This window comes from Chiloscyllium plagiosum, unplaced genomic scaffold (assembly GCF_037043375.1).
Source record: "Chiloscyllium plagiosum isolate Xiang-an unplaced genomic scaffold, Cpla_swu_hap1 HiC_scaffold_3, whole genome shotgun sequence".
Lineage (NCBI taxonomy): Eukaryota > Metazoa > Chordata > Chondrichthyes > Orectolobiformes > Hemiscylliidae > Chiloscyllium > Chiloscyllium plagiosum.
The window spans coordinates 47,141,243-47,168,212 of NW_028270141.1; the positions used below are offsets into that span (position 1 = coordinate 47,141,243).

The 26,970-nt window shown below is 41.6% G+C and overlaps 1 protein-coding gene across 20 annotated transcripts in view; it reads right to left on the reverse strand.

The window, feature by feature from the left end:
• The window catches only part of dst (dystonin), a 617,802-nt gene that overhangs the window by 217,121 nt on the left and 373,711 nt on the right, over positions 1 to 26,970 (reverse strand). For all 20 annotated transcript variants that reach the window (XM_087979186.1, XM_087979173.1, XM_087979215.1 and 17 more), the window contains 5 exons: positions 21,985 to 22,260; positions 20,760 to 21,305; positions 8,034 to 8,210; positions 7,811 to 7,934; positions 4,940 to 5,148 (listed from right to left, as the gene is read on the reverse strand). In XM_087979186.1, coding sequence (XP_087835312.1) covers positions 4,940 to 5,148; positions 7,811 to 7,934; positions 8,034 to 8,210; positions 20,760 to 21,305; positions 21,985 to 22,260 — 1,332 coding nt within the window. The remainder of the gene's footprint in view (positions 1 to 4,939; positions 5,149 to 7,810; positions 7,935 to 8,033; positions 8,211 to 20,759; positions 21,306 to 21,984; positions 22,261 to 26,970) is intronic.

Sequence of the window (26,970 nt, forward strand, 5' to 3'; positions counted from 1 at the left end):
CATGTGGCAGACACCAGCAAAGTACCAGAACTTCAATACAGTCAGGGAGCAGAGGTGAGTGCAGTGGTCATCACTAAGGAGAAGGTACTGGGGAAGCTGAAATGTCTGAAGGTGGATAAATCACCCAGACAGGATGGACTAGACCCCAGAGTTTTCGAGGTGATAGCTGAGGAGATTCAGAGGCATTGGTGGTGATTTTTCAGGGATTTCTGGAGTTGAGGAAGGTCTCAGAGGACTGGAAGATTTGCTAATGTAACTCTTCTATTTAAGAAGGGAAGGAGGCAAAAGATAGGAAATTGTAGGCCATTTAGCTTGACCTTGGTTATTGGTAAGAGTTTAGAATCCATTATTAAAGATAAGATTGAGGAGTACTTAGAAGTTCATGGTAAAATAGGGCTGATTCAGAATGGCTTGGTCAAGGGGAAGCCTTGCCTGACAAATCTGTTAGAATTCTTGGAATAAGTTAAGAGACTAACTAGACAAAGGACAGCCTGTGGACATGATCTATTTGGATTTCCAGAAAACCTTTGTCAAGGTGCTAAATAAGAGAAGAGCCCATGGTGTTAGGGGCAAGGTACTGGCATGGATAAATGATTGGCCGACTGGCAGAAGGCAGAGAATGGGGATAAAGGGGTCTTTTTCAGAATGTAGAGATCTACAGTGGTCAGTGTTGGGACCCCAACTATTCATGTTATAGATTAACAATTTGGATGAAGGAACTGAAGGCATGTTGCTAAGTTAGCAAATGGCACAAAGATAGGTTGATGTTAAGGAAGGATGAGACTGCAAAAAGACTTGGACAGTTTAGGAGCGTGGGCAAAGAAGTGGAAGGTGGAATACAATGTGGGCAAGTGTGAGGTTCTGCACTTTGATAGGAAAACTAGAGACATAGATTATTTTCTAAATGGGAAAGGCTTCAGAAATCTCAACTATAAAGGGATGTAGGAATCACAGTTCAGGATTCTCATAGGGTTAACATGTAGGTTCAGCTAGCAGTTAGGAAGGCAAATGTAATGGCAGCTTTCATTTTGAGATGGCTAGAATACAAAAGGCTGCACAATGGCTAGGGGCAATGTGGTGGCTCAGTGATTAGCACTGCTGCCTCACAACACCAGGGACCCAGATTTCACCCTCGGGCAACTGTCTTTGTGGAGTTTGCACATTCACCCCATGTCTGTGTGGGTTTCCTCCGGGTGCTCCAGTTTCCTTCCACAATCCAAAGATATGCAAGTTAGGTGGATTGGATATGCTAAATTACCCAGAGTATTCAGGGTCATGTAGGTTAGGTGCTTTAGCCATGGGAAATGCAGGGTTACCGGGATAGGGTAGAGGGATGAGTCTGGGTGGGATGCTAATCGGAGGGTCGGTGTAGACTCATTGGGTGGAGTAACCTGTTTGCACACTCAATGGTTCTATGATTCTGTAAAAGGTAGGGATGTACTACTGAGGCTGTATAAGGCTCTGGTCAAACTACATTTAGAACGTTGTGAGCAATTTTAGGTTCAACACCTGAGGAAAGATGTGCTGGTATTGAAGGGAGTCCAGAGGAGGTTTACAAGAATGATCCCAGGGATAATGGGCTTCTCAGGTGAGGAGAGGTTCTGGACTCTGGGTCTGTACTCGATGGAGTTTGGAAGGATGAAGGGGGATCTGATTGAAATTTATAGAACACTGAGAGGCCTGGATAGAGTGGACTTGGAGATGTTTCCACAAGTCAAAGAGACTCGGATCCGAGGGCACAACCTCAGAGTGATGACCCTTTAGAACTCAGAAGAGGAGGAACTTATCAGCCAGAGGTTGATTAATGTGTGGAATGCATTGTCACAGAAGGCTGTGGAGACCAAGACTTTGAGTGTATTCAAGAAAGAAGTAGATAGGTTCTTGTTAGTAACAGGATCAAAGTTATGGGGAGAAAGCAGGAGAATGGGATTGAGAAACATATCAACCACAATCAAATGGCAAAACAGACTCAATGGGCCGAATGGCCTAATTCTGCTCCTTTATCATATGTTCTTAAAGCCAACACAGAACTATCATGAGAAACCAAATTTCATTGAAATGAACAATTGAGAAAAAAGACTTGCTGTGTATGGTGAATTTGGCACAGCCAATACTATGACAGGTCCCATTTGTACCAGAGCCTTCTTCATATGAAATCTATTCCTTAATGAGTTTAATGGAAATTGTCTAAACTATTTCTATAATGGTCTAGTATTCCAGGACAATTACTCGCACAAAGCATATTGGAAATTTGGAATTCTTGTTCTCAAAAACTGAGGATATTAATTGAAAACAAAATTAAAATAAATACATTTTTGTCAGGTAAAGATCTTAAGGGTTAAGGAACCAAGACAGAGTTAAGATACAGATCAAGGGAGCTGATAGCACAGTGATAACATCACTGGACAACTGATGCTCTGGGCCAGAAATATGGTTCAGGTCCCACCAGCAGGGCAGTTTCCTTGGTCCGATCTTCTTCAACTATTATATCAATGACTTCCCCTCCATCATAAGACCAGATGTTGGGATGTTCGCAATGATTTCACAATATTCTGCACTAGTCAGAACTTCTTAGATACAGAAGCAATCATGTGCATATGCAGCAAGACCCAGACAATGTTTAGGATATGTGGAACATAACATTCACACCACACCAGTGCATTGACCAATCTCAATGAGAGAGAGAACCAAACTATCTCCTCTTGGTTTTGCATGGCATTATCATCGCTGCAATCTCCACTGTTAACATCCTGGGGGTTATCATTGACTAGAAACAGCTGAACTAGTCACATAAATACTGTGGCTACAATAGCAGATCAGAGGTTAGGAATTCTGAAGTTAGTAGCTCACCTCGTGACTCCCCAGTGCCTTTCCACTATCTATGAAGCACAAGTCAGCAGTGTGATGGAATACTCCCCACTTGCCAGCACAAGTGCAGCTGCAACCACATTCAAGAAGTTCAAGATCACGCAGGACACAATAGCCCGTTTGATTAGCACCCATCCAACACCCTGATCACTCACTCCTCGATCACTGATGCAAAGCAGCAGCCATGTGCTTATTCTTGAAGTTGTAGTGAGAAACTCACCAAGCTGACTTCCACGGCAACTTATAAACCCACGACATCTACCACCTAGAAGGACAAGGGCAGCACCTGCATGTCCATGCCTCACATACAGTCATAAAGTCATAGAGATGCACAGCATGGAAACAGACCCTTCAGTCCAACCCATCCATGCTGACCAGATATCCCAACCCAATCTAGTCCCACCTGCCAGCACCCGGCCCATATCCCTCCAAACCCTTCCTATTCATACAGCCATCCAAATGCCTCTTAAATGTTGCAATTGTACCAGCCTCCACCACTTCCTCTGGCAGCTCATTCCATACCCGTACCACCCTCTTTGTGAAAAAGTTGCCCCTTAGGTCTCTTTTATATCTTTCCCCTCTCACCCTAAACCTATGCCCTCTAGTTCTGGACTCCCTGACCCCAGGGAAAAGACTTTGCCTATTTACTCTATCCATGCCCCTCATAAGTTTGTAAATTTCTTTCTGAGTCATACAAATTCCTGACATGGAATGTACTGTTGTTCCTTCAGAGTCATTGGGTCATAACAGCATCATGGGTGTATCTATACAATATGGAATAGTGGCTCACCTCCATTTTCTCAAGGCTAGTGAGAAACAGACAATAAACACTGGCCTTGTCGGTCATGCCCACAACCCAAGAAAGAATACACAACAAGAAAGCCATCATCTAACCAAATGGTGGTAGGTTCAGGAAGCTGAATGGCCTCTTTCTGTTCCTATGTATCAATCTGCAAACAACTGCTTCCATTCTTTTGATATAAACATCAACCAAGTTACATTTATTAGATTGAAGCCACTGGTTACATACTTTATCCCTTAATAACATTTCAGAGTGTGAACAGGTCATAAAGGTAACCAAGCACCACTTTATAAAAAGAATAATTGAAGAACATATACTGCAATTTTCCAATAAAACAACAAACAGCATTTGGTACAAAACAAAAAAATTCTGTATTTTTATTTTTAATAAATGGCTACATTAAAGTCAACTCTCAATACTGAACCCAAATCAAAAATATTCTTTAAAGGTAGAAGTTTAGCTGATGGTTTAATAATTTGTAACATTTGACTTTGTTGCTAATGAACAAAATTATGCACTGTATAAACACCTATCGTCAAACAAATACTTCTTGTCAAATAATGGACCCAAGGTCTTTCAAATTAAAATGATATTCACAACGTGAAGTTTTATTTCTGATCCCTATAATTTTGAATACATCTGAAATATTACCATAGTTTTATGTTCAGAAGAATTTTGTCACATAGAAACCTGTGCCCTCTCTCTGGGAAGTTGATCTGATTCACTTTTATTCTCATTAACTGAAACTATATTTACGATGAATAAAAATTTGCTATTTTTTTTAATTTCATAAAATCTCTCCAGGGTGTAAACAGGCCATTTGGCCTATCGAAGAGCATCCCACCCACACCCATCCCATCCCATCCCTGTAACCCTGCATTTCCTGTGGCTAATTCACCAATTCTGCACTGCCCTGGACACTACAGAGCAATCTTGCATGGCCAACTCACCTAACTTGCATATCTTTGGACTGTGGGAGGAAATCCACAGACATGGCGAGAACATGCAAACTCCACACAGACAGTTACCCAAGGATGGAACTGAGCCCAGGTCCGTGGTGCTGGGAGGTAGCAGTGCTAACCACTAATCCACCATGATTTGCAATTCAAGTTTTTGTCACAGGTACTCACATGTATCAAATGTACTCACAAAACAATGCTGAAACAGCCTGACTGATTAGGGTGAAAAGATGGATACTTCAATTTCCCTGTGGCTGATTAATAATTTTTGCAAGGTCATAATGTGATTCATTTTTTTGACAATACTCACAGCGTTTTTACTGAAGGCCTCTTGAATAGCAGCAGAATTCAAAGGCATCTCCTCGTCATCTTCTAGGCTCTTTTCAACACTAGCCATCCACTCAAGCATTTCATCCAAACCATCCTGAACACTTAGGGACCGTGTGAGTGTCATCCGCAGCTTCTCATTGCGGTCACTGGTCGATTTGGATAGATTCTCAAATCTCAACACAACATCATCTACCAAGAAACAAATATTGAAAATATTATAGATCCTGTCACTACTATTGACTATTGAAGACAACCTAATGGAAGGCTGAGTATTTAAAACCCATTTCATTTCTCTTCTAAATGACATTCAATCAAAGTTCCAGAGATGATATAAAACACACTGCCTGGACTTTTATTTACAAAGCTGAAAATGTGTTGCTGGAAAAGCGCAGCAGGTCAGGCAGCATCCAAGGAACAGGAGAATCGACGTTTCGGGCATAAGCCCTTCTTCAGGAATGAGGAAAGTTTGTCCAGCAGGCTAAGATAAAAGGTAGGGAGGAGGCACATCAGAAATGTATGTCCAAGTCTAAGCGATTACACACCCCAGATTTTTGCAGCATTACTATTACCTTCAACTGCCATGGATTTAAGGCTCTTCTTTAAACCTCTCTACCTCTCTCTGCATTTAAATGCTCCTCATATGGGCGGCACGGTGGCACAGTGGTTAGCACTGCTGCCTCGCAGCGCCAGAGACCCGGGTTCAATTCCCGACTCAGGTGACTGACTGTGTGGAGTTTGCACGTTCTCCCCGTGTCTGCGTGGGTTTCCTCCGGGTGCTCCGGTTTCCTCCCACAGTCCAAAGATGTGCAAGTTAGGTGAATTGGCCATACTAAATTGCCCGTAGTGTTAGGTAAGGGGTAAATGTAGGGGTATGGGTGGGTTTCGCTTCGGCGGGTCGGTGTGGACTTGTTGGGCCGAAGGGCCTGTTTCCACACTGTAATCTAATCTAATCTAATCTAATAATCTACCTCAGTCCAAACATTTTGTCATTAGTTCTGAAACTACCCTATGATGCTCTTGTTTAAATTTTATTTGATAACATGACGTGAACAAACAAGGAATTATCAGGTTAAATACATTATGGAATTTTAAAAATTATTTGTCATGGGATGTCGGCATCATTGGATAGACCAACATCTGTTGTCATCCCTAAATGCTAAGGATAAAGGGGGTGGCAAGCTGCATTCTTGAGCCAATAAGGTCCAATGGGTGTGGGAACTACCATAGTGTTGGTAGGAAGGTGATATCGGGATTTTGACCAAGTGAAGTTGAGGGACTAGTTATATTGTCCCAAGTCAGGATTGTGTGTGGCTTGGGGGAACTTGCAAGTCTTGATGTTGCCCTGCATCTTCGGAATTTGTCCTTCTAGATAGTAGCAGTTACAGATTTAGAAGGTGCTGTCAGAGGAGCCTGGTGAGTTACTGATGTACATCTTTAGATGGTAGACACAGCTGATACTGTGTATCATGAATGTGACATAAGTGACTGGTGAAAATGGCAGATCAGTGCCAACCAAGCAAAATGCTTTGTCCTGGATGATGTCCGGCTTCATCAGTGTTGTTGAAGCAGCATCCATCCAGGCAAGTGGGAAGTATTCTATCACAATTCCAAATTGTGTCTCCTAGATGATGGACACTGGGTAGACAAGAGCCAAGTTACTCATCAGAACATCAAGCCTCTGGCCTATCCTGATAGCTGCAATATTTATGTGGTTGACCTGCTTGTTTTTTGGTCAGTGGGAATATGTATAATGTCGATTGTGGGGAATTTGGTGATGGTAATGTCGCCGAATGTCATAGAGCAATGGTTAGACTTTCCCTTTTTCGGAGACGGTCATTTTCTGGCACTTGTGTGGCATAATTATTATTTGCCATTTAGAAGCCCAACACTGGATTTTGCCCACAACTTGCTGCATTTGAACATGAATTATAATCTGATAGAGCAGTTAAGAAGGTATGTGGGATACTTACCTTTAATAGACAAGGCACTAAGTAGTAAAGCAAGGAGTTATATTGGAGTTTATGAGAAATGCTCGTTAGGCCACAGATGGGACACAGTCGACAGTTCTGGTGGCCACTACAGGAAGGATGTGATTGCACTGAAGATGGCGCAGAGGAAATTGTTGCCAGGTATAGAGTGTTTGAACTGTGAAGTGACACCAGATACGCTTGAGTTGTTTTGATGATGAGGGACAAAGGTAGGGTAGAAAAGAAGAAACTTTTCCACTTAGTAGAGAGCGCAATAACTATGGGAAAGTAAGGGGATGAAGGTTTATAGGCAATTTATGGTAGAATTATTTCACCTGGAGTTGTGCATATTGGAGTTTACTGCCTGAAAAGGTCATTGAGCAGGAATCATCACAACATTTAAGTTAGTATTTGGATGAATACTTGAAATCCCACAGTATACAAAGATACAGGCTAAGTAGATATGCATTTGATAACTTAGCACAATGTTGCTGCCAGTGGCATAATGGGCACAATTGCCTTTGGCACTGTATGAACGAGGGATTGGGAGAGAGAGGGGGAAAGACAGTGACAAAGAAAGAGACAGAAACACAGATAGGATTTATTTTTTCTCAACACTGATGTTAGAGTGTTGAACTCTCTACCAAAAGAGTAGTTTAGACAAATAGTATTTAAAATTAAATAGTATTTTAAATTAATGGCATGCAAATTTAAAGGGGAGTGCGATTAACACATGAAAGAGCAGGCAGGATATCTGATAATGTAAATGAAGAATATGGGGTTTACGGAAGATTATTTGCAACATGAACGTCCAGTGACCGGTCAGACTGAATGTCTTTGTGCCGTAAATTCTGTGCACTGATGTATTTGATCTAACAACATACCCACATCATCTTGGATTTCATCACGATTCAGTAGGAGATTGCCCTCGGTATTCATAAGTGCATCAACGGTTTTCCTTAGCTTTTCTACAGTGCTTTGGTATCCAGACAACTGATCCTGCAGAGCCTATTCATGGTAAAATAAGCTGTTAACTTGAGTTGTACAAGAAAATACAGTCTGCTAAGAAAATTGTGAGCAATTCTTGAAGGATGTATAGGTTTCAACCTTGACTTGCTTCAGTTGTTTCTGTAGGTTTTTAGGATCTGCAGCAATGGCCTCAGTCAACTGAATTTTTGCAGCTTCCTCAGTGTCTTGAAGCCATGGTAGAAAGCCTGTTGAAATTTCTTGGTATTGGCTGTACTTATCCACCACATCTTTGAGATTTTTACCCAATGAATTGCACTGGGGGAGAAAAGAAATTCTGTGAAAAATATCAGGGAAATAGAACATAACTTGTTATCAGAGGTTTTACTGTTCAACGTAAATACAAAGGGGCAGTCACAGAGTTCCTCAAGCCGGCTTTGTCATTCAAGATGGCCATTTCTAATCTTGATCTCAAATCTACAGTCGATCTGATGTATGAGAGTACCAGAGTACTTGATTGATTGATTAATTTTTCAGCTCTTTGGTCTACCTCAGTCTTGACTGTACTCAATGACTGAGCATCGATAGGTCCCGAGGATAAAGTCCAGAAGATTTATAGTTTGACGTGAAGAAGTTTCTCTTCATCGCAGTCCTTATACTAGACTGAGGTTTCTAGTTATGGATATTCTAATCCAGGAAACATCTTCTCAACATCTGTCAGAATTTTGAATTCATCTATTGCTGGACATTGGAGTGTGTCTGGGAAAATTAACAAACAGGGAAATTCACAACTAATCTTGGAGAAGTCTATTTGGGAGAGGTCACAGCACAGAAACTGAAGTTAAAATTTAAGCGTGGCCTTACAGTAAGTCTGCAGTAGTGGGCAGAATGGGTTCATTCTTGATTATATGTTTATTGAGGTATGTCTCTTGATTAAACTTAAAATATAAGCCATAAGTATTAATTTAACCTGGAGCAGTGTTTTGTAGAGGAATAAGATGGTGCTATTTTCTGGTTCTGTAGATTGTGAAGGAGCAAAAATGGCCTTTAGTACAGTGATATGCTCTTGTTGTCAGATGTGGGAGTTTAGGGAGAGCTTAGAGGTTACTGAGGATTATATCTGCAATAAATGCCGTTGGTAGCGAATCCTATCAAATTGAATGGATCGGTTGGACAGACAGGTAGAGGCAATGAGGAATTTACGACAGCAAGGGGACGTGATGGATGGCAGTTATAGGAAGGGGGGAAATCGCAGATACAGTAACATAGGTGGATTAACTCCAGGAAAGGTAAAAGTGGTAGGCATTTAGTAGAGCAGTCTCCTGTGGCTATCCCCGTTTCAAACAAGTATGCTGTTTTGGAAAATGTACGTGGTGATGGATTTTCAGGAAAACGTAGCATGAACAGCCAAGTTTCTGGTATTGAGACTGGCTCTAATGCAATGAGGGGTACGTTGGGTTCCAAGAGATCGATTGAGTTAGGGGACACTCTAGTCCGAGGCACAGACAGAAAGTTCTGTGGCCAGCAGCGAAAAATCAGAATGGTGTGTTGCTTCCCTGGTGCCAGGATCAAGGATGTTTCAGAGAGGGTGCAGAATATTCTCAAGGGGGAGAGGGGACTGCAGGAGATCATTGTACACATTGGAACCAACGACATAGGAAGAGATCGGGTTGAGATTCTGAAGGGAGAGAGTTAGGCAGGAATTTAAATAGAAGGTCTTCAAGAGTAGTAATATCTGGATTACTCCTGGTGCTACAAGCTAGTGAGGGCAGGAATAGGAGGATACAGCAAATGAATACATGGCTGAGGAGCAGGTGTATGGGAGAAGGATTCACATTTTTGGATCAATGGAATCTCTTCTGGGGTAGAACTGACCTGTACAAGAAGGATGGTTTGCACCTAAATTGGAAAGAGACTAATATACTGGCAGGGAGATTTGCTAGAACTGCTCGGGAGGAGTTAAACTAGTAAGGTGGGGGGGTGGGACCCAGGGAGATAGTGAGGAAAGAGATCAATCTGAGACTGGTACAGTTGAGAACAGAAGCAAGTTAAACACTCGGCAGGCAGGCACAGAGAACAAGGTAGGACTGATAAGTTAAACTGTATTTATTTCAATGCAAGGGGCCTAACAGGGAAGGCAGATGAACTCAGGGCATGGTTAGGAACATGGGACTGGGATATCATAGCAATTACAGAAACATGGCTCAGGGATGGGCAGGACTGGCAGCTTAATGTTCCAGGATACAAATGCTACAGGAAGGACAGAAAGGGAGGCAAGAGAGGAGGGGGAGTGGCGTTTTTGATAAGGGATAGCATTACAGCTGTGCTGAGGGAGGAAATTCCCGGAAATACATCCAGAGAAGTTATTTGGGTGGAACTGAGAAATAAGAAAGGGATGATCACCTTATTGGGATTGTATTATAGACCCCCTAATAGTCAGAGGGAAATTGAGAAACAAACTTGTAAGGAGATCTCTCAGTTATCTGTAAAAATAATAGGGTGGTTACGGTAGGGGATTTTAATTTTCCAAACATAGACTGGGACTGCCATAGTGTTAAGGGTTTAGATGGAGAGGAATTTGTTAAATGTGTACAAGAAAATTTTCTGAGTCAGTATGGGGGTGTACCTACTAGAGAAGGTGCAAAGCTTGATCTACTCTTGGGAAATAAGGTAGGGCAGGTGACTGAGGTGTCAGTGGGGGAGCACTTTGGGCCAGCGATCATAATTCTATTAGTTTTAAAATAGTGATGGAAAAGGATAGACCAGATCTAAAAGTTGAAGTTCTAAACTGGAGAAAGGCTAATTTTGATGGTATTAGGCAAGAACTTTCAAAAGCTGATTGGGGGGGAAAATGTTTGTAGGTAAAGGGACGGCTGGAAAATGGGAAGCCTTCAGAAATGAGATAATGGGAGTCCAGAGAAAGTATATTCCTGTCAGGATGAAAGAAAAGGCTGGATGACTAAAGGAATTGAGGGTTTGGTAATGGAAAAGAAGGAAGCATATGTCCTGTATAGATAGGATAGATCGAGTGAAACATCAGAAGATTATAAAGGCAGTAGGAGTATACTTAAAAGGGAAATCAGGAGGGCAAAAAGGGGACATGAGAATACTTTGGCAAATAGAGTTAAGGAGAATCCAAAGGGTTTTTACAAATACATTAAGGACAAAAGGGTAACTAGGAGAGAATAGGGCCCCTCAAAGATCAGCAAAAAGGCCTTTGTGTGGAGCCGCACAAAATGGGGGAGATACTAAACAAATATTTTGCACCATATTTACTGTGGAAAAGGACATGGAGGATATAGAATGTAGGGGAATAGATGGTGACATCTTGAAAAAGGTCCATATTACAGAGGAGGAAGTGCTGGATGTCTTGAAATGCATAAAAGTGGATAAATCCCCAGGACCTGATCAGGTGTACCCTAGAACTCTGTGGGAAGGTAGGGAAGTGATTGTTGGGCCTTTTGCTGAGATATTTGTATCATCAATAGTCACAGGTGAGGTGGCAAAAGACTGGAGGCTGGCTAACGTGGTGCCACTGTTTACGAAAGGTGGTAAGGACAAGCCAGGGAACTACAGACCCATGAGCCTGACGTCGGTGGTGGGCAAGTTGTTGGAGGGAATCCTGGGGACAGGATGTACATGTGTTTGGAAAGGCAAGGACTGATTAGGCATAGTCAACATGGCTTTGTGCATGGGAAATCACGTCTCACAAACTTGATTGAGTTTTTTGAAGAAGCAACAAAGAGAATTGATGAAGGTAGAGTGGTTGATGTGATCTATATGGACTTCAGTCAGGCGTTAGACAAGGTTCCCCATGGGAGACTGGTTAGCAAGTTTCGACCTCACAGAATACAATGAGAACTAGCCATTTGGATACAGGACTGGCTCAAAGGTAGAAGACAGAGGGTTGTTTTCCAGACTGGAGGCCTGTGACCAGTGGAGTGCCACAAGGATCGGTGCTGGGTCCACTACTTTTAATCATTTATATAAATGATTTGGATGTGAGCATAACAGGTATAGTTAGTAAGTTTGCAGATAACACAAAATTGGAGGTGTAGTGGACAGTGAAGAAGGTTACCTCAGATTGCAACGGGATCTTGATCAGATGGGCCAGTGGGCTGAGAAGTGGCAGCTGGAGTTTAATTCAGATAAATGCGAGGTGCTGCATTTTGGGAAAGCAAACCTAAGCAGGACTTATGTACTTAATGGTAAGGTCCTAGGGAGTGTTGCTGAACAGAGACCTTTGAGTGCAGGTGCATAGCTCCTTGAACGTGGAGCCGCAGCTAGATAGGATAGTGAAGAAGGCGTTTGGTATACTTTCTTTTATTGGTCAGAGTATTGAGTATAGGAGTTGGGAGGTCATGTTGTGGCTGTACAGGACATTGATTAGGCCACTGTCTGAATATCGCGTGCAATTCTGGTCGTCTTCCTTTCGGAAAGATGTTGTGAAACTTGAAAGGGTTCAGAAAAGATTTACAAGGATGTTGCCAGATTTGGAGGATTTGAGCTATAGGGAGAGGCTGAACAGACTGGGGCTGTTCTCGCTGGAGCGTCGGAGGCTGAGGGGTGACCATATAGAGGTTTATAAAATCAGGAGGGGCATGGATAGGATAAATAGACAAAGTCTTTTCCCTGGGGTGGGGGAGTCCAGAACTAGAGGGCATAGGTTTAGGGTGAGAGGGGAAAGATATAAAAGAGACCTATGGAGCAACCTTTTCACGCAGAGGGTGGTACGTATATGGAATGAGCTGCCAGAGGAAGTTGTGGAGGCTGGTACAATTGCAACATTTAAAATGCATTTGGATGGGTATATGAGTAGTAGGGGTTTGGAGGGATATGGGCCGGGTGCTGGCACGTGGGACTAGATTGTGTTGGGATATCTGGTCGGCATGGATGGATTGGTCTGAAGGGTCTGTTTCCGTGCTGTACATCTCTATGATTCTAATTGTAGTATCTGTATTTTTTTTGAAAGCCAGGGGATGCAGATCCATTCTGCTCAATGTCTCCCTTATACTTGAGAGGCAATCCTCTCAACTCAGAACTCAGTTTTGTGAACATCTCCAAGAAAAATATGCTTTTTTGTAGATGTGCAGGCCAGTCATGGTCTCAGCAAAGCCTTTTAGAATTGCAACAATATTTCGTCACTCATGGCACTTAATCTCTTTGCAAAAATGGCAATCATACCAATTTCTTTCCTAACTTCACGCTATACCTGAATGTTGACTCTGTATTTTGCATAGCGAATTCCTTATTATACTTTAACAAAGTTTATGTACTCTGCTATTTGAAAACTTTGATGAGAAAACATGGTCCAATAGTATTATGGGCCGTAGTTTCCCACATGTCTGCTTGCCAGCATTGCAGCTATAAATTAAACATTGAACAATGAAACCATTTTTCAAGCTGTTCTGATTTGAGGCGGATGTCAAAAGCTAAGTAATTCGTTATTGCGTTCCAGCATTCTCCAGCAAACTTAAAATTCATTGGTAAGTGCCTGAGAGTAACAATGTGCGAAAATCAAAGACAGCAATATAAAATGACACAACACTGAAAAACACAGTAAAACACATTTTAAATAATGGAGGAAAACAATTCGGTCAGAGAATAGTTCCTGGTAGTTCATTTGGATTGAGTGTAAAGTTTAAAAATACAGAATTTAACTTCAGAAGCAATAGGAAGGAAGGGAATAGAAATTAATCTCAGCAAACATCTGTACAGCATTCTTCTCTGGAAGCACATGCAAACTACAGCACCGAAACAAGCCCTTCAGTTCAACTAATCATACACAAGTAAATAGCTCTTAGCAAGTTTTACCACTCTGTTCCTATACCCCTTCAACCACTTTGCTTTTATTCAATTATTCAACCTAACCTCCAATATTGACATGGTTTGAGCTTCAGCCACTCCTCAAATTGAACTCTGACTTCAGAATTCACCCTGTAAAAACGTTTCTACTGTCTGTGTTCAAGACCTCTTTCTTGATTTCATTTCAGGATAGTACTTCCAGCATTCAGACCAAAAGCTTATCCAGTTTGGTTCCATTCTACATGAGCTAATTTATCAGCATAACAGATAAGCACACCTTTCCTGTCAAGCACATTATTCACAAAACTCAGCCACCCCACAACCCATATATCGGATCCAAGGCCCACAGTCCTGCCCATTCAGCCATGGGATCATTCAAACAACCAACAGGAAGAGAAGGCTCCACAAATATTCCCATCCACAAATATGTGATAATAGAAGAATGGTTACATGAGAGAAAAGAAGAATGACTCCACCTTATTCTCACTAATCTGTTTGTCACAGATGCACTGAAGATGATAGTACTGATAGCTACAACCACAAAGTCCTTGTAGATGCAAAGTTCCATTTTTACTTTAGGGATCAAATTGTGCAGCACCACTACTGTCTTATATTCAACAGATTGAGAGAAGGGGTAGTAACTTGAATCAAGGTGTCCATAAGGTGCTGTGGGTCAACAACAGCAGCAGTGTATTCAACCTCAATCTATAATATCATAACCTGATGTATCTCCCACTCTACCATTACCATCAAGCACTGACAACATTCTGACAATAGTGCTCATACATAACCTTCAGAACTAGTTGCTCCCTTAGTCAAGCTATTCCAGTAAGCTACAACAGTGGCACCCAGCGAACGATGAGAAAAATTGCCTCGATATATCCCGTACTCAAAAGGCAGGTAAAATTTGACCTGGCCAATCACTGCCTTATCAGTTTACTCTCAATCTCTATTAGTAGAGTGCTGGAAGTAGTCATCAACAGTGCCATCAAGTGGCACTTTCTTAGCAATAACCTGCTCACTGATGCTCAGTGTGGGTTCTACAGGAGTCACTGTCCTGGCCCAAAAAATGGACAAAGGAGATGAACTCCAAAGGTGAATGGACCATGTTACCATCAAGGATGCACTTGACCAAATGTGCCAATTACCCCAACAATCAGACGGAATCAGAGGGAAAACTCTCCATGGTTGCAGTCATACTGTGCACAAAGGAAGATTGGTTGTGTTTTCCGTAGGTCAATCACCTCAGGCACAGAGCATGATGGCAGGACCTTTTACAGTATAATTGTTAGGTCCAACCATCCTCAGCTACTTCATCAATGATGTTCTCTCCATCACAAGTTCAGAAGTGGGGATATTGACTGATAACTGCCCAATGTTTAGTTCCATATCTTACTTCTCAAATGCTAAAGCAACGCATGGAACAAAATCTGGACAATGGCCAGGTCTGAGCTGATTAGTATTAAGAAACCATCCTCACCAGACTGGTGCCTGGAAATGATAATTTCAAAGAAGAGATGCTAAGCCACCTGTCCTTCATGTTTAATCACATTACTATCACTGATGTCTTCATCTTTAAGAGAGTGGAAGACTCCATTGATAAGAAATGTGACAAGATCAAACAAATGAATACTACAGCCACAAAAATAGGTGTAAGGCCGGAAATTCTGTGGTGAGTCATTCGCCTCCTGACTCTCCAAAGTCTGTCCACTATCTATGAGACACAAGTCAGGAGTGCAAGGGAATAATCTCCACTCACCTGGTGACATGCACCTCCAACAACACTCAAGAAAGCACCCTGGACCAAGCAACCCATTTGACTGCACTTAATCCACTAACTTAAATGTTCACTCGCTTCATCACCAACCAGTGTGTAGCATATGCAAAACGGTCTGCTGCTACTCCCCATGCTGCCTCAATAGCACCTTCAAAACATACAATGTCGATCATCAGCAAAGCCAAGAGTAACAGATGCAAACAAATCCCATGTCCTCCTGTGATCCACCAAACAACACTCAATCCTTCTTTGAAAGTATTTTGCTGTTCTTTCATTACTGTGGAATCGAAAGTCCCATAGTTCCTGCACTTCCTTCCCCATCCATGTACTTATGCAGTTCAAGGTTCAGGGCAATTAGGGATGTGCTACATGTATTGGTCATGCCTGCAGCACCTACAACGCAAATGAATATGAAGAAACCGTACTCGCTGCTCTGCTTTCACATAATGCAACTTCTTAAAATTATGTCTTCAAACTTTATGTTCAAACTCTTTCTTGGCCACACATTTTACCATTTCTGTAACCTCATTGACCAGTACCTCCTCACTGTCCACTCCTCAAATTCTGGATGCTCATCTCTTTTGCAACCTCCAACTCCTTTCACAATAGACAGAGAACTGGGATTAATGGATCTTTTTCAGGTTGGATTTGATGAGTGGACTGCCACAAAAATACCTTCTAGGGCATCAATTATTTAACTACCAATATTCATGAGTTAGAATGGGCAGAATGTAAAGTGTCCAAATTTGCTGATGGTCCAAACTTAGATAGAAGGGCTTATTGTGAGAAAGAATCCAGAATGCGATATAGAAATGTTTAGTTAATGGGCAAAAAACTTACAAGATCAAGTTTAATATTGGAATGTTTGAGGTCATGCATTTTGGTGGACAGAATCAAAAAGCAGACGTTATTTAAATGAAGACAGATTGCAAAAATGTACAGCACAGAATAATCTGGGTTTCCGTGTGCATCAAGTACAGAAAGTTAATATTCAGGTGCAGCAAAGAAATTTTGACCTTTATTGCCTTGGGATTTCAATTTAAAATAAGAAAATCCTGTTCCAACTATGAGGGCATTAGTAAGGCTGCACCTCGAGTACTCTATACAGTTTTGATTCCCGTATTTAAGAAAGGATGCACTGACATTGGATACAGTTGAAAAAAGTTTCACTAGGCTGATTCCTGGGATGAATGCATTGATTTATCAAGAACAGCTGAATAGATTCAGCCCTCATTCATGAGTTTAGAAGGAGGAAGGGAAATATTATTTTAACTGCAAGATTCTGAGACAGGCTTAACAAGATAGATATTGATAAGATGCTTCCACTCATGGAGAAATCTTGAATTAGGAGACAGTTACAGAATAAGGGTAGCATCATAAAATGGAAGTTCTTTGCCCAGAGGGTAGTGAATCCAGAGAGTTGCGGAGGTTAGATTACTCAAGTATTTAAAAAGAATTTTGAAATATCGGGGAGTTGCTCATGAGCTGAGGTGGTGTTGAAGAACAGTTGAGGCCAGGGTCAGATCAACCATGATCCTGTAGAATGGCAGATTAGGCTTGAGGGGCTGAGAGGCCGAATCCTGCCCTTATTTATGAACTTCACCGAATCATTGTCAACATTGGTACAATGGTCTGGCATTCCCAGGTTCTGAAACAACTCAGCGCCTGGCTTTCCCTCTTCTTGAAACCCTTCTTAAAACAGAACATTCTGGCCAAGCTTTTGGCCAGCTCTCCTAACAGCCCTGAATTTGGATCTGTATCAGCTTTATCTTTCGTTTTGGGACCACTGGGGTATGTTTTCTTACATTACAAACATTATATTAACATAAATAATTGCAGTTGTTTTGTTGCTCAATTTACATTAGAGACTATTTTTTTGTTTATCCCCAGAGAAAGCCACATGCTTTTTTGCTTCTTTCCCAGTAATGCCAGGGTCCACATGCCTAATCCTGATTCTGTATGCACTGAGAGTCTGACACATAGCAATTTTCCAACAGGACCCACTGAGCAATCACAGGCAGAAGCTTTAGATTGATTTGTTTTCTATCTCACGAGATGTCAAGTTCACTTGCAAACCAATATTAGCAAATTCACCACCAAGGACAGTTGTCTATCACACAAACATCTGAGTCTTTTTGACTGAGAATTATCCTGCGTGGGACATTGAATCAATTAAACCATGTGGGCGGCACGGTGGCACAGTGGTTAGCACTGCTGCCTCACAGCGCCTGAGACCCGGGTTCAATTCCCGCCTCAGGCGACTGACTGTGTGGAGTTTGCACGTTCTCCCCGTGTCTGCGTGGGTTTCCTCCGGGTGCTCCGGTTTCCTCCCACAGTCCAAAAGATGTGCAGGGTCAGGTGAATTGGCCATGCTAAATTGCCCGTAGTGTTAGGTAAGGGGTAAATGTAGGGGTATGGGTGGGTTTCGCTTCGGCGGGTCGGTGTGGACTTGTTGGGCCGAAGGGCCTGTTTCCACACTGTAATCTAATCTAATCTAAAAGGAAATTCATAAGAACAAGGAGCAGGAGTAGGCCATACCACCCTCTCATCATAGCCCTTAATTCCTTTACTGTTCAAAAAATGATCTATCTTTCCTTAAAAAAACATTAACTGAGGAAGACTGAACCAGTTCACTGGGCAGCGAATTCCACAGATTTACAACCCCCTGGGTGAACAAGTTCCTTCTCAATTCAGTCCTAAATCTGCTCCCCCTAATTTTGAGGCTGTGCCCTCTTGTCCGAATTTCACCTGCCAGTGGAAACATCCTTTCTACTTTTATCTTATCTATTCCCTTCATAATTTTATGTTTCTACAAGATCCTGCCTCATTCTTCTAAATTCCAATGAATATAATCCCAATCTACTCAGTCTCTCCTCATAAACCAACTGCCTCAACTCCAGAATCAATTTATTGAATCTCCTCTGCACCCTGGCTAGTGCCAGTACATCCTTTCTCAAGTAAGGAGACCAAAAACTGCATGCAGTACTCCAGGTGTGACCTCACCAGCACCTAAACAGATGCAACATAACTTCTCTGTTTTTAAACTCAATCCCTTTCACAATGAAGGACAAAATTCCATTTGCTGCCTTAATTACTTGTTGCATCTGCAGACCAACCTTCTATGATTCATGCACAAGGAACCTCAGGTCCCTCTGCACAGCAGCATGCTGCAACTTTTTTTACCATTCATGTAATAGTCCTTTTTATTCTTATTCCTACTGAAATGGATGAGTTCATATTTATTAATGTCGTACTCCATCTGCCAGACCTTTGCCCACTTACTTCAACTATCTATGTCCCTTTGCGAAGTTTCACAGTACTCTGCACACTTTGCTCTACCACCCATCTTAGTGTCGCCAGTAAATGTTTACACACTACTTGTGGTGTCCAACTCCAAATCATCTATGTAAACATCAATTCTGCGTGTTTCTTCCACTTGCTAATGCCTTGACTGTGGTCACCTCTACAGATGAATATTTTTGCAAACATATTAATTTTTAATTGTTGATGTAAAACCCACAAGCAGACATTGAGGTGAAAGCTGGGTTATCATATCAGGCAATGCCATCTAGTGGGCTCAGATATTGTTCGAAACTGCTGCAGCTTGAGGATGTGAAAGGAAAGGAAGTGTGTGTTTATATAATCTCTTGAACAGCCTCATGACATGTTGGTGAAACACTGCACTCAATGCAGCAAACTCCCACTTCAATGTACTGAATAGCAGCTTGGCAGATGAGCCTTTTCAGCTTCACAGTCAACTGAAGAAAGCCCACAAGCCCAACACTATGTTGTGTTAGACGGTCCCTGAAGTGGAACTTGAAACTACCACAAACAAAAACAGAAACTGCTGAAGAAACTCAGCAGGATTGGCAGCAACTGTGGAGAGAAAGCAGAGTCCAGTGACCCTTCTTCAGAATGCTTGAACCTGCTACTTTCTGACTCAGTGAGCCAAGACCAAATTAAAAGTAGGTAATCATTAATCATCACCATTTTAGCCTTTACTGTCTTGTTAAACCATCTAGGAAATCAGATTTCTATCCTGTAACTGAAAACCTTTTCAAAGGAAATACGGAGTATATGTTTTGCTTCATGCTAAGTACTTCCTTCAACATGAGATGGTTAATTAAGATTAAGTAAATTGGTTACAGTCTAGAAATAAGAGATCGGCATTCAGTTAAACGGTATGAATATTATCCCAGTCTGACTAGGCAACTAGACATTTACCTTCCAATATTCATTGCAGTGCACAGAATGTCTTTTGCATGAGTATGGTACAATGTCTGTGTGCCAAAAACAAATTTAACTTTCAGTCTTTAAGTACTGAATCATTAGCTTCACAAATAAATCTTTGATTGTTACATCTACATTTATACAAGTCTAGAGGACAGAAGCCTGAGGTGTATACACTATGATATGATGTTACTCTTGGGAATGAGATAAACTGTGAGCTAAAGGCACCACGCAACATGATTCTCCCTCACCAATGAAAACAAAGCTCGTCCTGTATAAAAACCAGAGTGACGTATGCCCAGCCAATAGTGACACTAAAGGCCAATGAGTTCCCTGGATCTGTTGCATTACATTCTAGAATTTTAGAGGAATTAGCTCCAGAGATAGTAGATGTACTGTTATTAACTTACCAGCATTCCTTAGATTCTGACACATTTATTTGAAAAAGAAAGACGTCAAAAAAATGCAGGAGAAATGATTCCTGATAAATGAATTACTGTTTTTTTGAGGCGATAACAAGCAGGATTGATAAAGGGAAATCAGTAGTCATAGCGATGTATGACCAGATATCCATGCTGACCAGATCTCCCAACTCAATCTAGTTCCACCTGCCAGCACCTGTGCCTCCAAACCCTTCCTATTCATACACCCATTCAACTGCCTTTTAAATGTTGCAATTGTACCAGCCTCCACCACTTCCTCTGATAGCTCATTCCATACACGTACCACCCTCTGCATGAAAACATTTTGCCCTTTGGGTCTCTTTATCTAGTCGAGGGAAAGGAACCACAGCAATGTTGCTGGCTAATAACTGCCCTCTGAAATGGTCTGGCAAGCCATTCAGTTCAACAGCATTTGGGTATGGCCTCCTCATCAAAGTCCTCATCCTATGAAACTATTTTTAAAAAAAACCCGATGGCTTCTCCCTGCTTGGTTCAACTGATATACTCAGTGAATGAAGGTTTGCTGTGCCATGCACACATTCAGGAGGTAAAAATAATTGCAAAGACTTTAAAAGGACCATGCCCCAGGAAAAGATTGAATGGAAACCTTACCTTTGAATGCAGCGATTTATAGGAGTCACTGGCCACATCAAGTTGCCTCTGCACCAAATCACAAGTTGCAGATGTGTCAATACATGGCTTTATCTCTTTGCCGAGATCCAATTTGCCACAAGATTTAGCAGCATCAAGAACTCTTTGCCCTGAGATGGTGATATACCGCAAGTCGCCTTTGTGCGAGATGACGTCATCAGAAAAGCTTTTCTGTCTTTGCAGCTTGCCAACAAGAGTTTCGACTTCAGTGGCGCCGGTTTGGAGATCCTCTAACTGCTGTTCAGACTGGTGCAGCCAGTTTTCAAATTCGTTGTAATCGCTGGAAAACTTCTGCAGCTCATCCTGTACAGTCTGTATCAATTTCAGTCTGGTTTCTGACTGGGCCAGTGTGGTCTCATACTGAACCTTCAACTCATTCAGGTCCTCCTCCAACTTCTCTCGTTCCTCTGCAGAAATACTGGAGCCTTGCTTCTTCAGGAAATCCTGCACCGACTGTGTCGATATAATGTAGGACTGTTGTTGTGACATAACTTGTTGGTGATGAAGCTGTTTTAAGCAAAACCATATCATGAACAATCATGAAGTGAATAAGTGTTTTCTTACGCTAAAACAAATTAAATATTCAATGCAAGACCAAAGAACAATTGATTTGCATCTATCTATCAATCACCTTTCACAACCTGTAGATGCCCCACAATTCTGAACTCAGTTAAGGACTTTTTGAAGTGTAATCTATATCACACATCAGAAACATAGCAGCTAACTTTCACAAAGCAAGCTCCCACAAACAGTAGTGAGATCATCTGTGATTCAGTAATGTTGATTGTGGTATAAATATTGGTCAAGATACCAGAGAGAATTTCTCTGCTTGCTTTCAAAATATCAGCCAAAAGATCTTTTGCATCCACCAAAGGACAGATAGAAAACTCAATCTTAACAAGTTATTTGGAAGACAGTATCTCTGACTGTGCAGCATTGTCCCAGGATCCGAACTCACCCCAATCTTCTGATTCTAAGTCAAGAGTGCTACTCACTGGACCAAGGCTGACACTACTGTTTCCAGTCTCTTGTGAGTAGATACAGAAGACTTTTATGTTAACCAACTCTTTCATGTAATGGTTTCAAAATGAACAAATTTCCATGTTCATATGAACATCAGATTTTCAATCAATGCTGCACAAAGCATGACATTAACTTTAAATAGTCGAAAGAACTTCAGTTGTACCTTGGCTCTTTGGTACTGAAGATTCAAATCCCCATCAGTTGTTGGTTCCATTGCTTTGTCTGCTTTGGTCTCACTCAAGTCCTGAGGTAGGTTTCCATTCACTGTATCCTCATTCTCCAGACTTTTCAGTCCATCCACAAAAATAGTGTTGCCATTCTGTTGCAATGTCTCTTTTATTTTCTGTTCACTTATTGGCTCCTGTCCTATATTTGACAACCAACCCAAGAGTCCTTGGATTTTACTCTCATTCTCCTTTAACTGTTCAACCACTGCAGCCTGTAAACCAAACTTCAATGAGTATCTTTAAGCATTTCAAAATGCTGTTTAAAATAAGAAATCAGATGTTAAGTTAGATTCAATAATTAGTGGTGGCTTTGGTTCAGGAGATCAGAATGTAGAAGCAGATTGTTTGGAGATCAGAATAGTACGGGAAAGGAGTCACTAATTGGAGTGGTCTACAAGCCCCAAACACAATGTACAAGAAAATTTACAAGAAGGAAATATTGAAGGCTTGTGATAAAAAGACAACAGACATTATGAGGGATTTTAAACTAAAATGTAAATTTCACATTGGCAATGATAGCTTCGATGAAGGGTTAATAAAATGCTTTCAAGGTAGTTCATTAGAGCAGCACATTCTGGAATAACCAGAGATTATATTGAGCTGATACTGTGTAATGAGAAGGATTAATTCATAATCTCAGAGTAAAGGCACTGTTTGGTAGCAGCAACCACAATTTTACACTCAGTGTGAAAGAGAGAAGGATGGATCCAAAACTAGTATTTTAAATCGAGAAAAGAGCAACTATAAAAGCTGAGCTAGCTGAAGTGAACTGGGATACTAGCCTAGGGGATGGATCAATAAGTCATGGCAAATAGTTATGCGGCAATGTCACAATACTCATAATAAGTATATTTCTACTACAAAGAAAAATTATAAGAGGAGGAGCCACTATGGTTAACTATACATTTAGAGTCACAGAAACTTAAATGACAAATAAAGTCCTTTGGTTTGTGATGCCATGGCTTGTTCTTTTTTGAAAGCCATGATGTGGAGGTGCCGGAGTTGGACTAGCTTGCAAAAGATCACAGAACACTAAGTTATAGTCCAACAAGTTTATTTGAAACTGCAAGCTTTCCTCAAGCAACTAGTGAGAGAGAATACATCGGACATAGAATTTATAAGTAAAAGATCAAAGAGTCATACAACTTATGCGAATGTATTTAACAAACCTGGATGGCTATTAAGTCTTTAGTTAGAATAGAGGTGCAGGTTTCAATTGATTAATATGTAAATCCCAGAATTTCTTTTAAGACCCTGCCCCAAGGTAACCTCAGGTTTAAACAGAATAAGGGTGACACTTCAGGTCAGACCACGCATTTTAGGTGTGAGATCATGTTTAGAGTCTGTCTGTGTCTTAACCTGGAGTCAGACTGGTTTTATTTCCAATGTAGCAATTTATAAAATACCACATTGACTGACTGTCTAGATCAGGTGCTTTCTGAAAAAAACAGAATGTACTTGCAAATACGAATCTGCAAATTCGCTCTATAGATTTGTGTGTGCGCGCGCCTGCGAGAGTGAGGAGGAGAGAAAGAAAGACAGAGAGAGTGTTTGAGAGGGAGTATGTGTGAGTGTGAGCGAGTATATCTGTGAGAGCATATATGTGTGAGACCATAAGTGTGTGAGAATGTGCATGTGAGAGTGTGTGTGCTTGACAGAGAGTGTGCGAGTGTGAGGGAGTATATTGCAGTGTGAGTGTAAGTGCGAGTGTGTGTATATGAGAGAGGGTCTGTGTTAGCATGTGTGTGTTAGTGTGTGTGAGAGAGAGACTATGTATGTATGTGTGTGTGTGTACAACAAATAAAGAGCAAAGAAAATTACAGCACAGGAACAGGCCCTTCGGCCCTCCAAGCCTGCACCGATCCAGATCCTCTATCAAAACCTGTTGCGTATTTTCCAAAGATCTGTATCCCTCTGCTCCCTGCCATTCATGTATCTGTCTAGATACATCTTAAATGATACTATCATGCCCACCTATACGACCTCTGCTGGCAACATTTTCCAGGCATTCACCACCCTCTGCGTTTAGAACCTACCACACACATCTCCCTTAAACCTTTCCCCTCTCACTTTGAACTCGTGACCCCTAGTAATTGAGTCCCCCAATCTGGGAAAAAGCATCTTGCTATCTACCCTGTCTATTCCTCGCATGATTTTGTAGCCCTCAATCAAGTCCCTCCTCTACCTCCGTCTTTCTAATGAAAATATTCATAATCTACTCAACCTCTCTTCACAGCTAGCACCCTCCATACCAAGCAACATCCTGGTGAACTTCCTCTGCACCCTCTCAAAAGCTTCCACATCTGTCTGGTAATGTGGCAACCAGAACTGTATGCAATACTCCAAATGTGGCCAAACCAAAGTCCTATACATCTGTAACATGACCTGCCGACTCTTGTACTCAATACCCCAACAAATGAAGGACAGCATGCCATATGCCTTATTGACCGCTTATTGACCTGTGTTGCCACCTTCAGGGAAAAATGGATCTGAAAATGCAGATCTCTCTGTATACCAATTCTCCCCTGGGCTTTTCCATTCACTCTTAAATTGGATCTTCCAAAATGCATCACATCGCATTTGCCCAGATTGAACTCCTCCTGCCATTTCTCTGTGCAACTCTCCAATCTATATTCTGCTGTATTCTCTGACATCCCCTTCACTATCTGCTACTCCACCAATCTTAGTGTCATCTGCAAACTTGTTAATCAGACCAACTATACCTTCCTCCAAATCATTTATGTATATCACAAACAACAGTGGTCCCAACACCACTGGTCACAGGTCTCCATTTTGAGATATTCCCTTCCACTACTACTCTCTGTTTCCCGTTGCCCAGCCAGTTCTCTATCCATCTAGCTAGTACACCCTGGACTGCATGTGACTTCACTTTCTCCATCAGCCTACCATGGGGAACCTTATCAAATGCTTTACTGAAGTCCATGTATATGACATCTACAGCCCTTCCCTCATCAAACAACTTTGTCACTTCCTCAAAGAATTCTACTAAGTTCGTAGGACATACACAAAACCATGTTGCCTATCGCTGATAGCCCATTTTCTTCCAAATGGGAATACATCCTATCCCTCAGTATCTTCTCCAGCAGCTTCCCTCCCACTGACGTTAGGCTCACCTGTCTATAATTTCCTGGATTATCCTTACTACCCTTTTTCAACAAGGGGACAACATTAGCAATTCTCCAGTCCTCTGGGACCTCACCCATTTTCAAGGGTGCTGCAAAGATAGGCCCCAGCTATTTCCTCTCTCGCTTCCTTCAGAAACCTGGGAGAGATCCCAACCGCACTTAGGCACTTGTCCACCTTAATGCCTTTTAGAATATCCAACACTTCCTCCCTTCTTATGCTGACTTGACCTAGAATAATCAAACATCTATCCCTCACCTCAACATTCATCGAGCCCCTCCCCCCCCTCCCCTCAGTGAATACCAATGCAAAGGACTCGTTAAGAATCTCACCCACTTTCTCTGACTCCACACATAATTTTCCTCCTTTGTCGTCAAGTGGGTCAACCTTTTCTCTAGTTACCCTCTTGCTCCCTATATATGAATAAAAAGATTTGGGGTTTTCCTTAACCCTGTTTGCTAAAGATATCTCATGACCATTTTTAGCCCTCCTAATTCCTCGTTTCAGATTGGTCCTGCATTCCCTATATTCTTTGCAAGCTTTGTCTGTCATCAGTTGCCTTATGAATGCTTCCTTTTCCCTCTTAGCTAATCTCACAATTTCACCTGCTATCCATGGTTCCCTAGCTTGCCATTTCTATCTCTCATTTTCACAGGAAAATGTCTCTCCTGCACTCTAGTTAACCTCTCTTTAAAAGCCTGTTACATATCAAATTAGGATTTACCTCTGTTTGTGTTTGTGTGAGACAGTGTGTGTATGTGACTGTGTATATGACTGTGTATGTGAGAGTGCATAGCATGGTAAGGGTCACCCAAGATCCCAGTTGAGGCTGTCCTCATGGGTACTGAACACAGCTATCAGTTTCTGTTGGGGACTCTGCATTATTGCGTGTCCTGAAGTCGGCCTTGGAGGATGCTTACCCAAAGATCTGAGGCTGAATGTCCTTGACCACTGAATGTTCCCCCACTGGGAGAGAATATCCCTGTCTGGTGATTGTTGCACAGTGTCCATTCATCTGTTGTTGTTGTGTCTGACCTGAGGTGTCACCCTTATTCTGATAAGACCTGAAGTTATCTTGGGGCAAGGTCTTAAAATAAATTCTGGGATTTACTTATTAAACAATCAAAACCTGCACTTCCGTTCTAACTGATTAAACAATTAGTAGCCACCTAAGTTTGCGTAAGTTGTACGACCTTTTGATCTTTTACTTATAAATTCAGTATCTAATGTATTCTCTCTCACTAGTTGCTTGAGGAAGGAGCAAGGGCTCTGAAAGCTTGTGATTTCAAATAAGCCTGTTGGACTATAAACCTTTATTGTGTGATTTTAGACTTTGTTTAATACCACACATCTACTTTGCATCTATAACACGTAAGTTCATTCTCAAGTGTCTATCCAACTCCTTTATAATTTATTTATAGGATCCTACAATCATAAATCCCAACAGTGTAGAAGTAAGCCATTCGGCCCATCAAGTCCACACCAACTCTTCGAAAGGCATTTCACTCAGACCCATCCCTCCTACCCTAACCCTGAAACCCTACATTTCTCATGGATAATCCACCTAGGCTACACATCTCTGGATATTATGAGCAACTTAGTATGGGCAATTTACCTAACTTGCACATTTCATGGAATTAGCTTCCGTTGCATTTTTAGGCAAAGTTCTCCAGATCCCAACATTAAGTGAAACATTTCTCCTCATCTTCCATCTGGATCATCAAACCATAATTTTAAATATGTGGCCTTTGATCACTAACACACTCAACAGAGGAAGT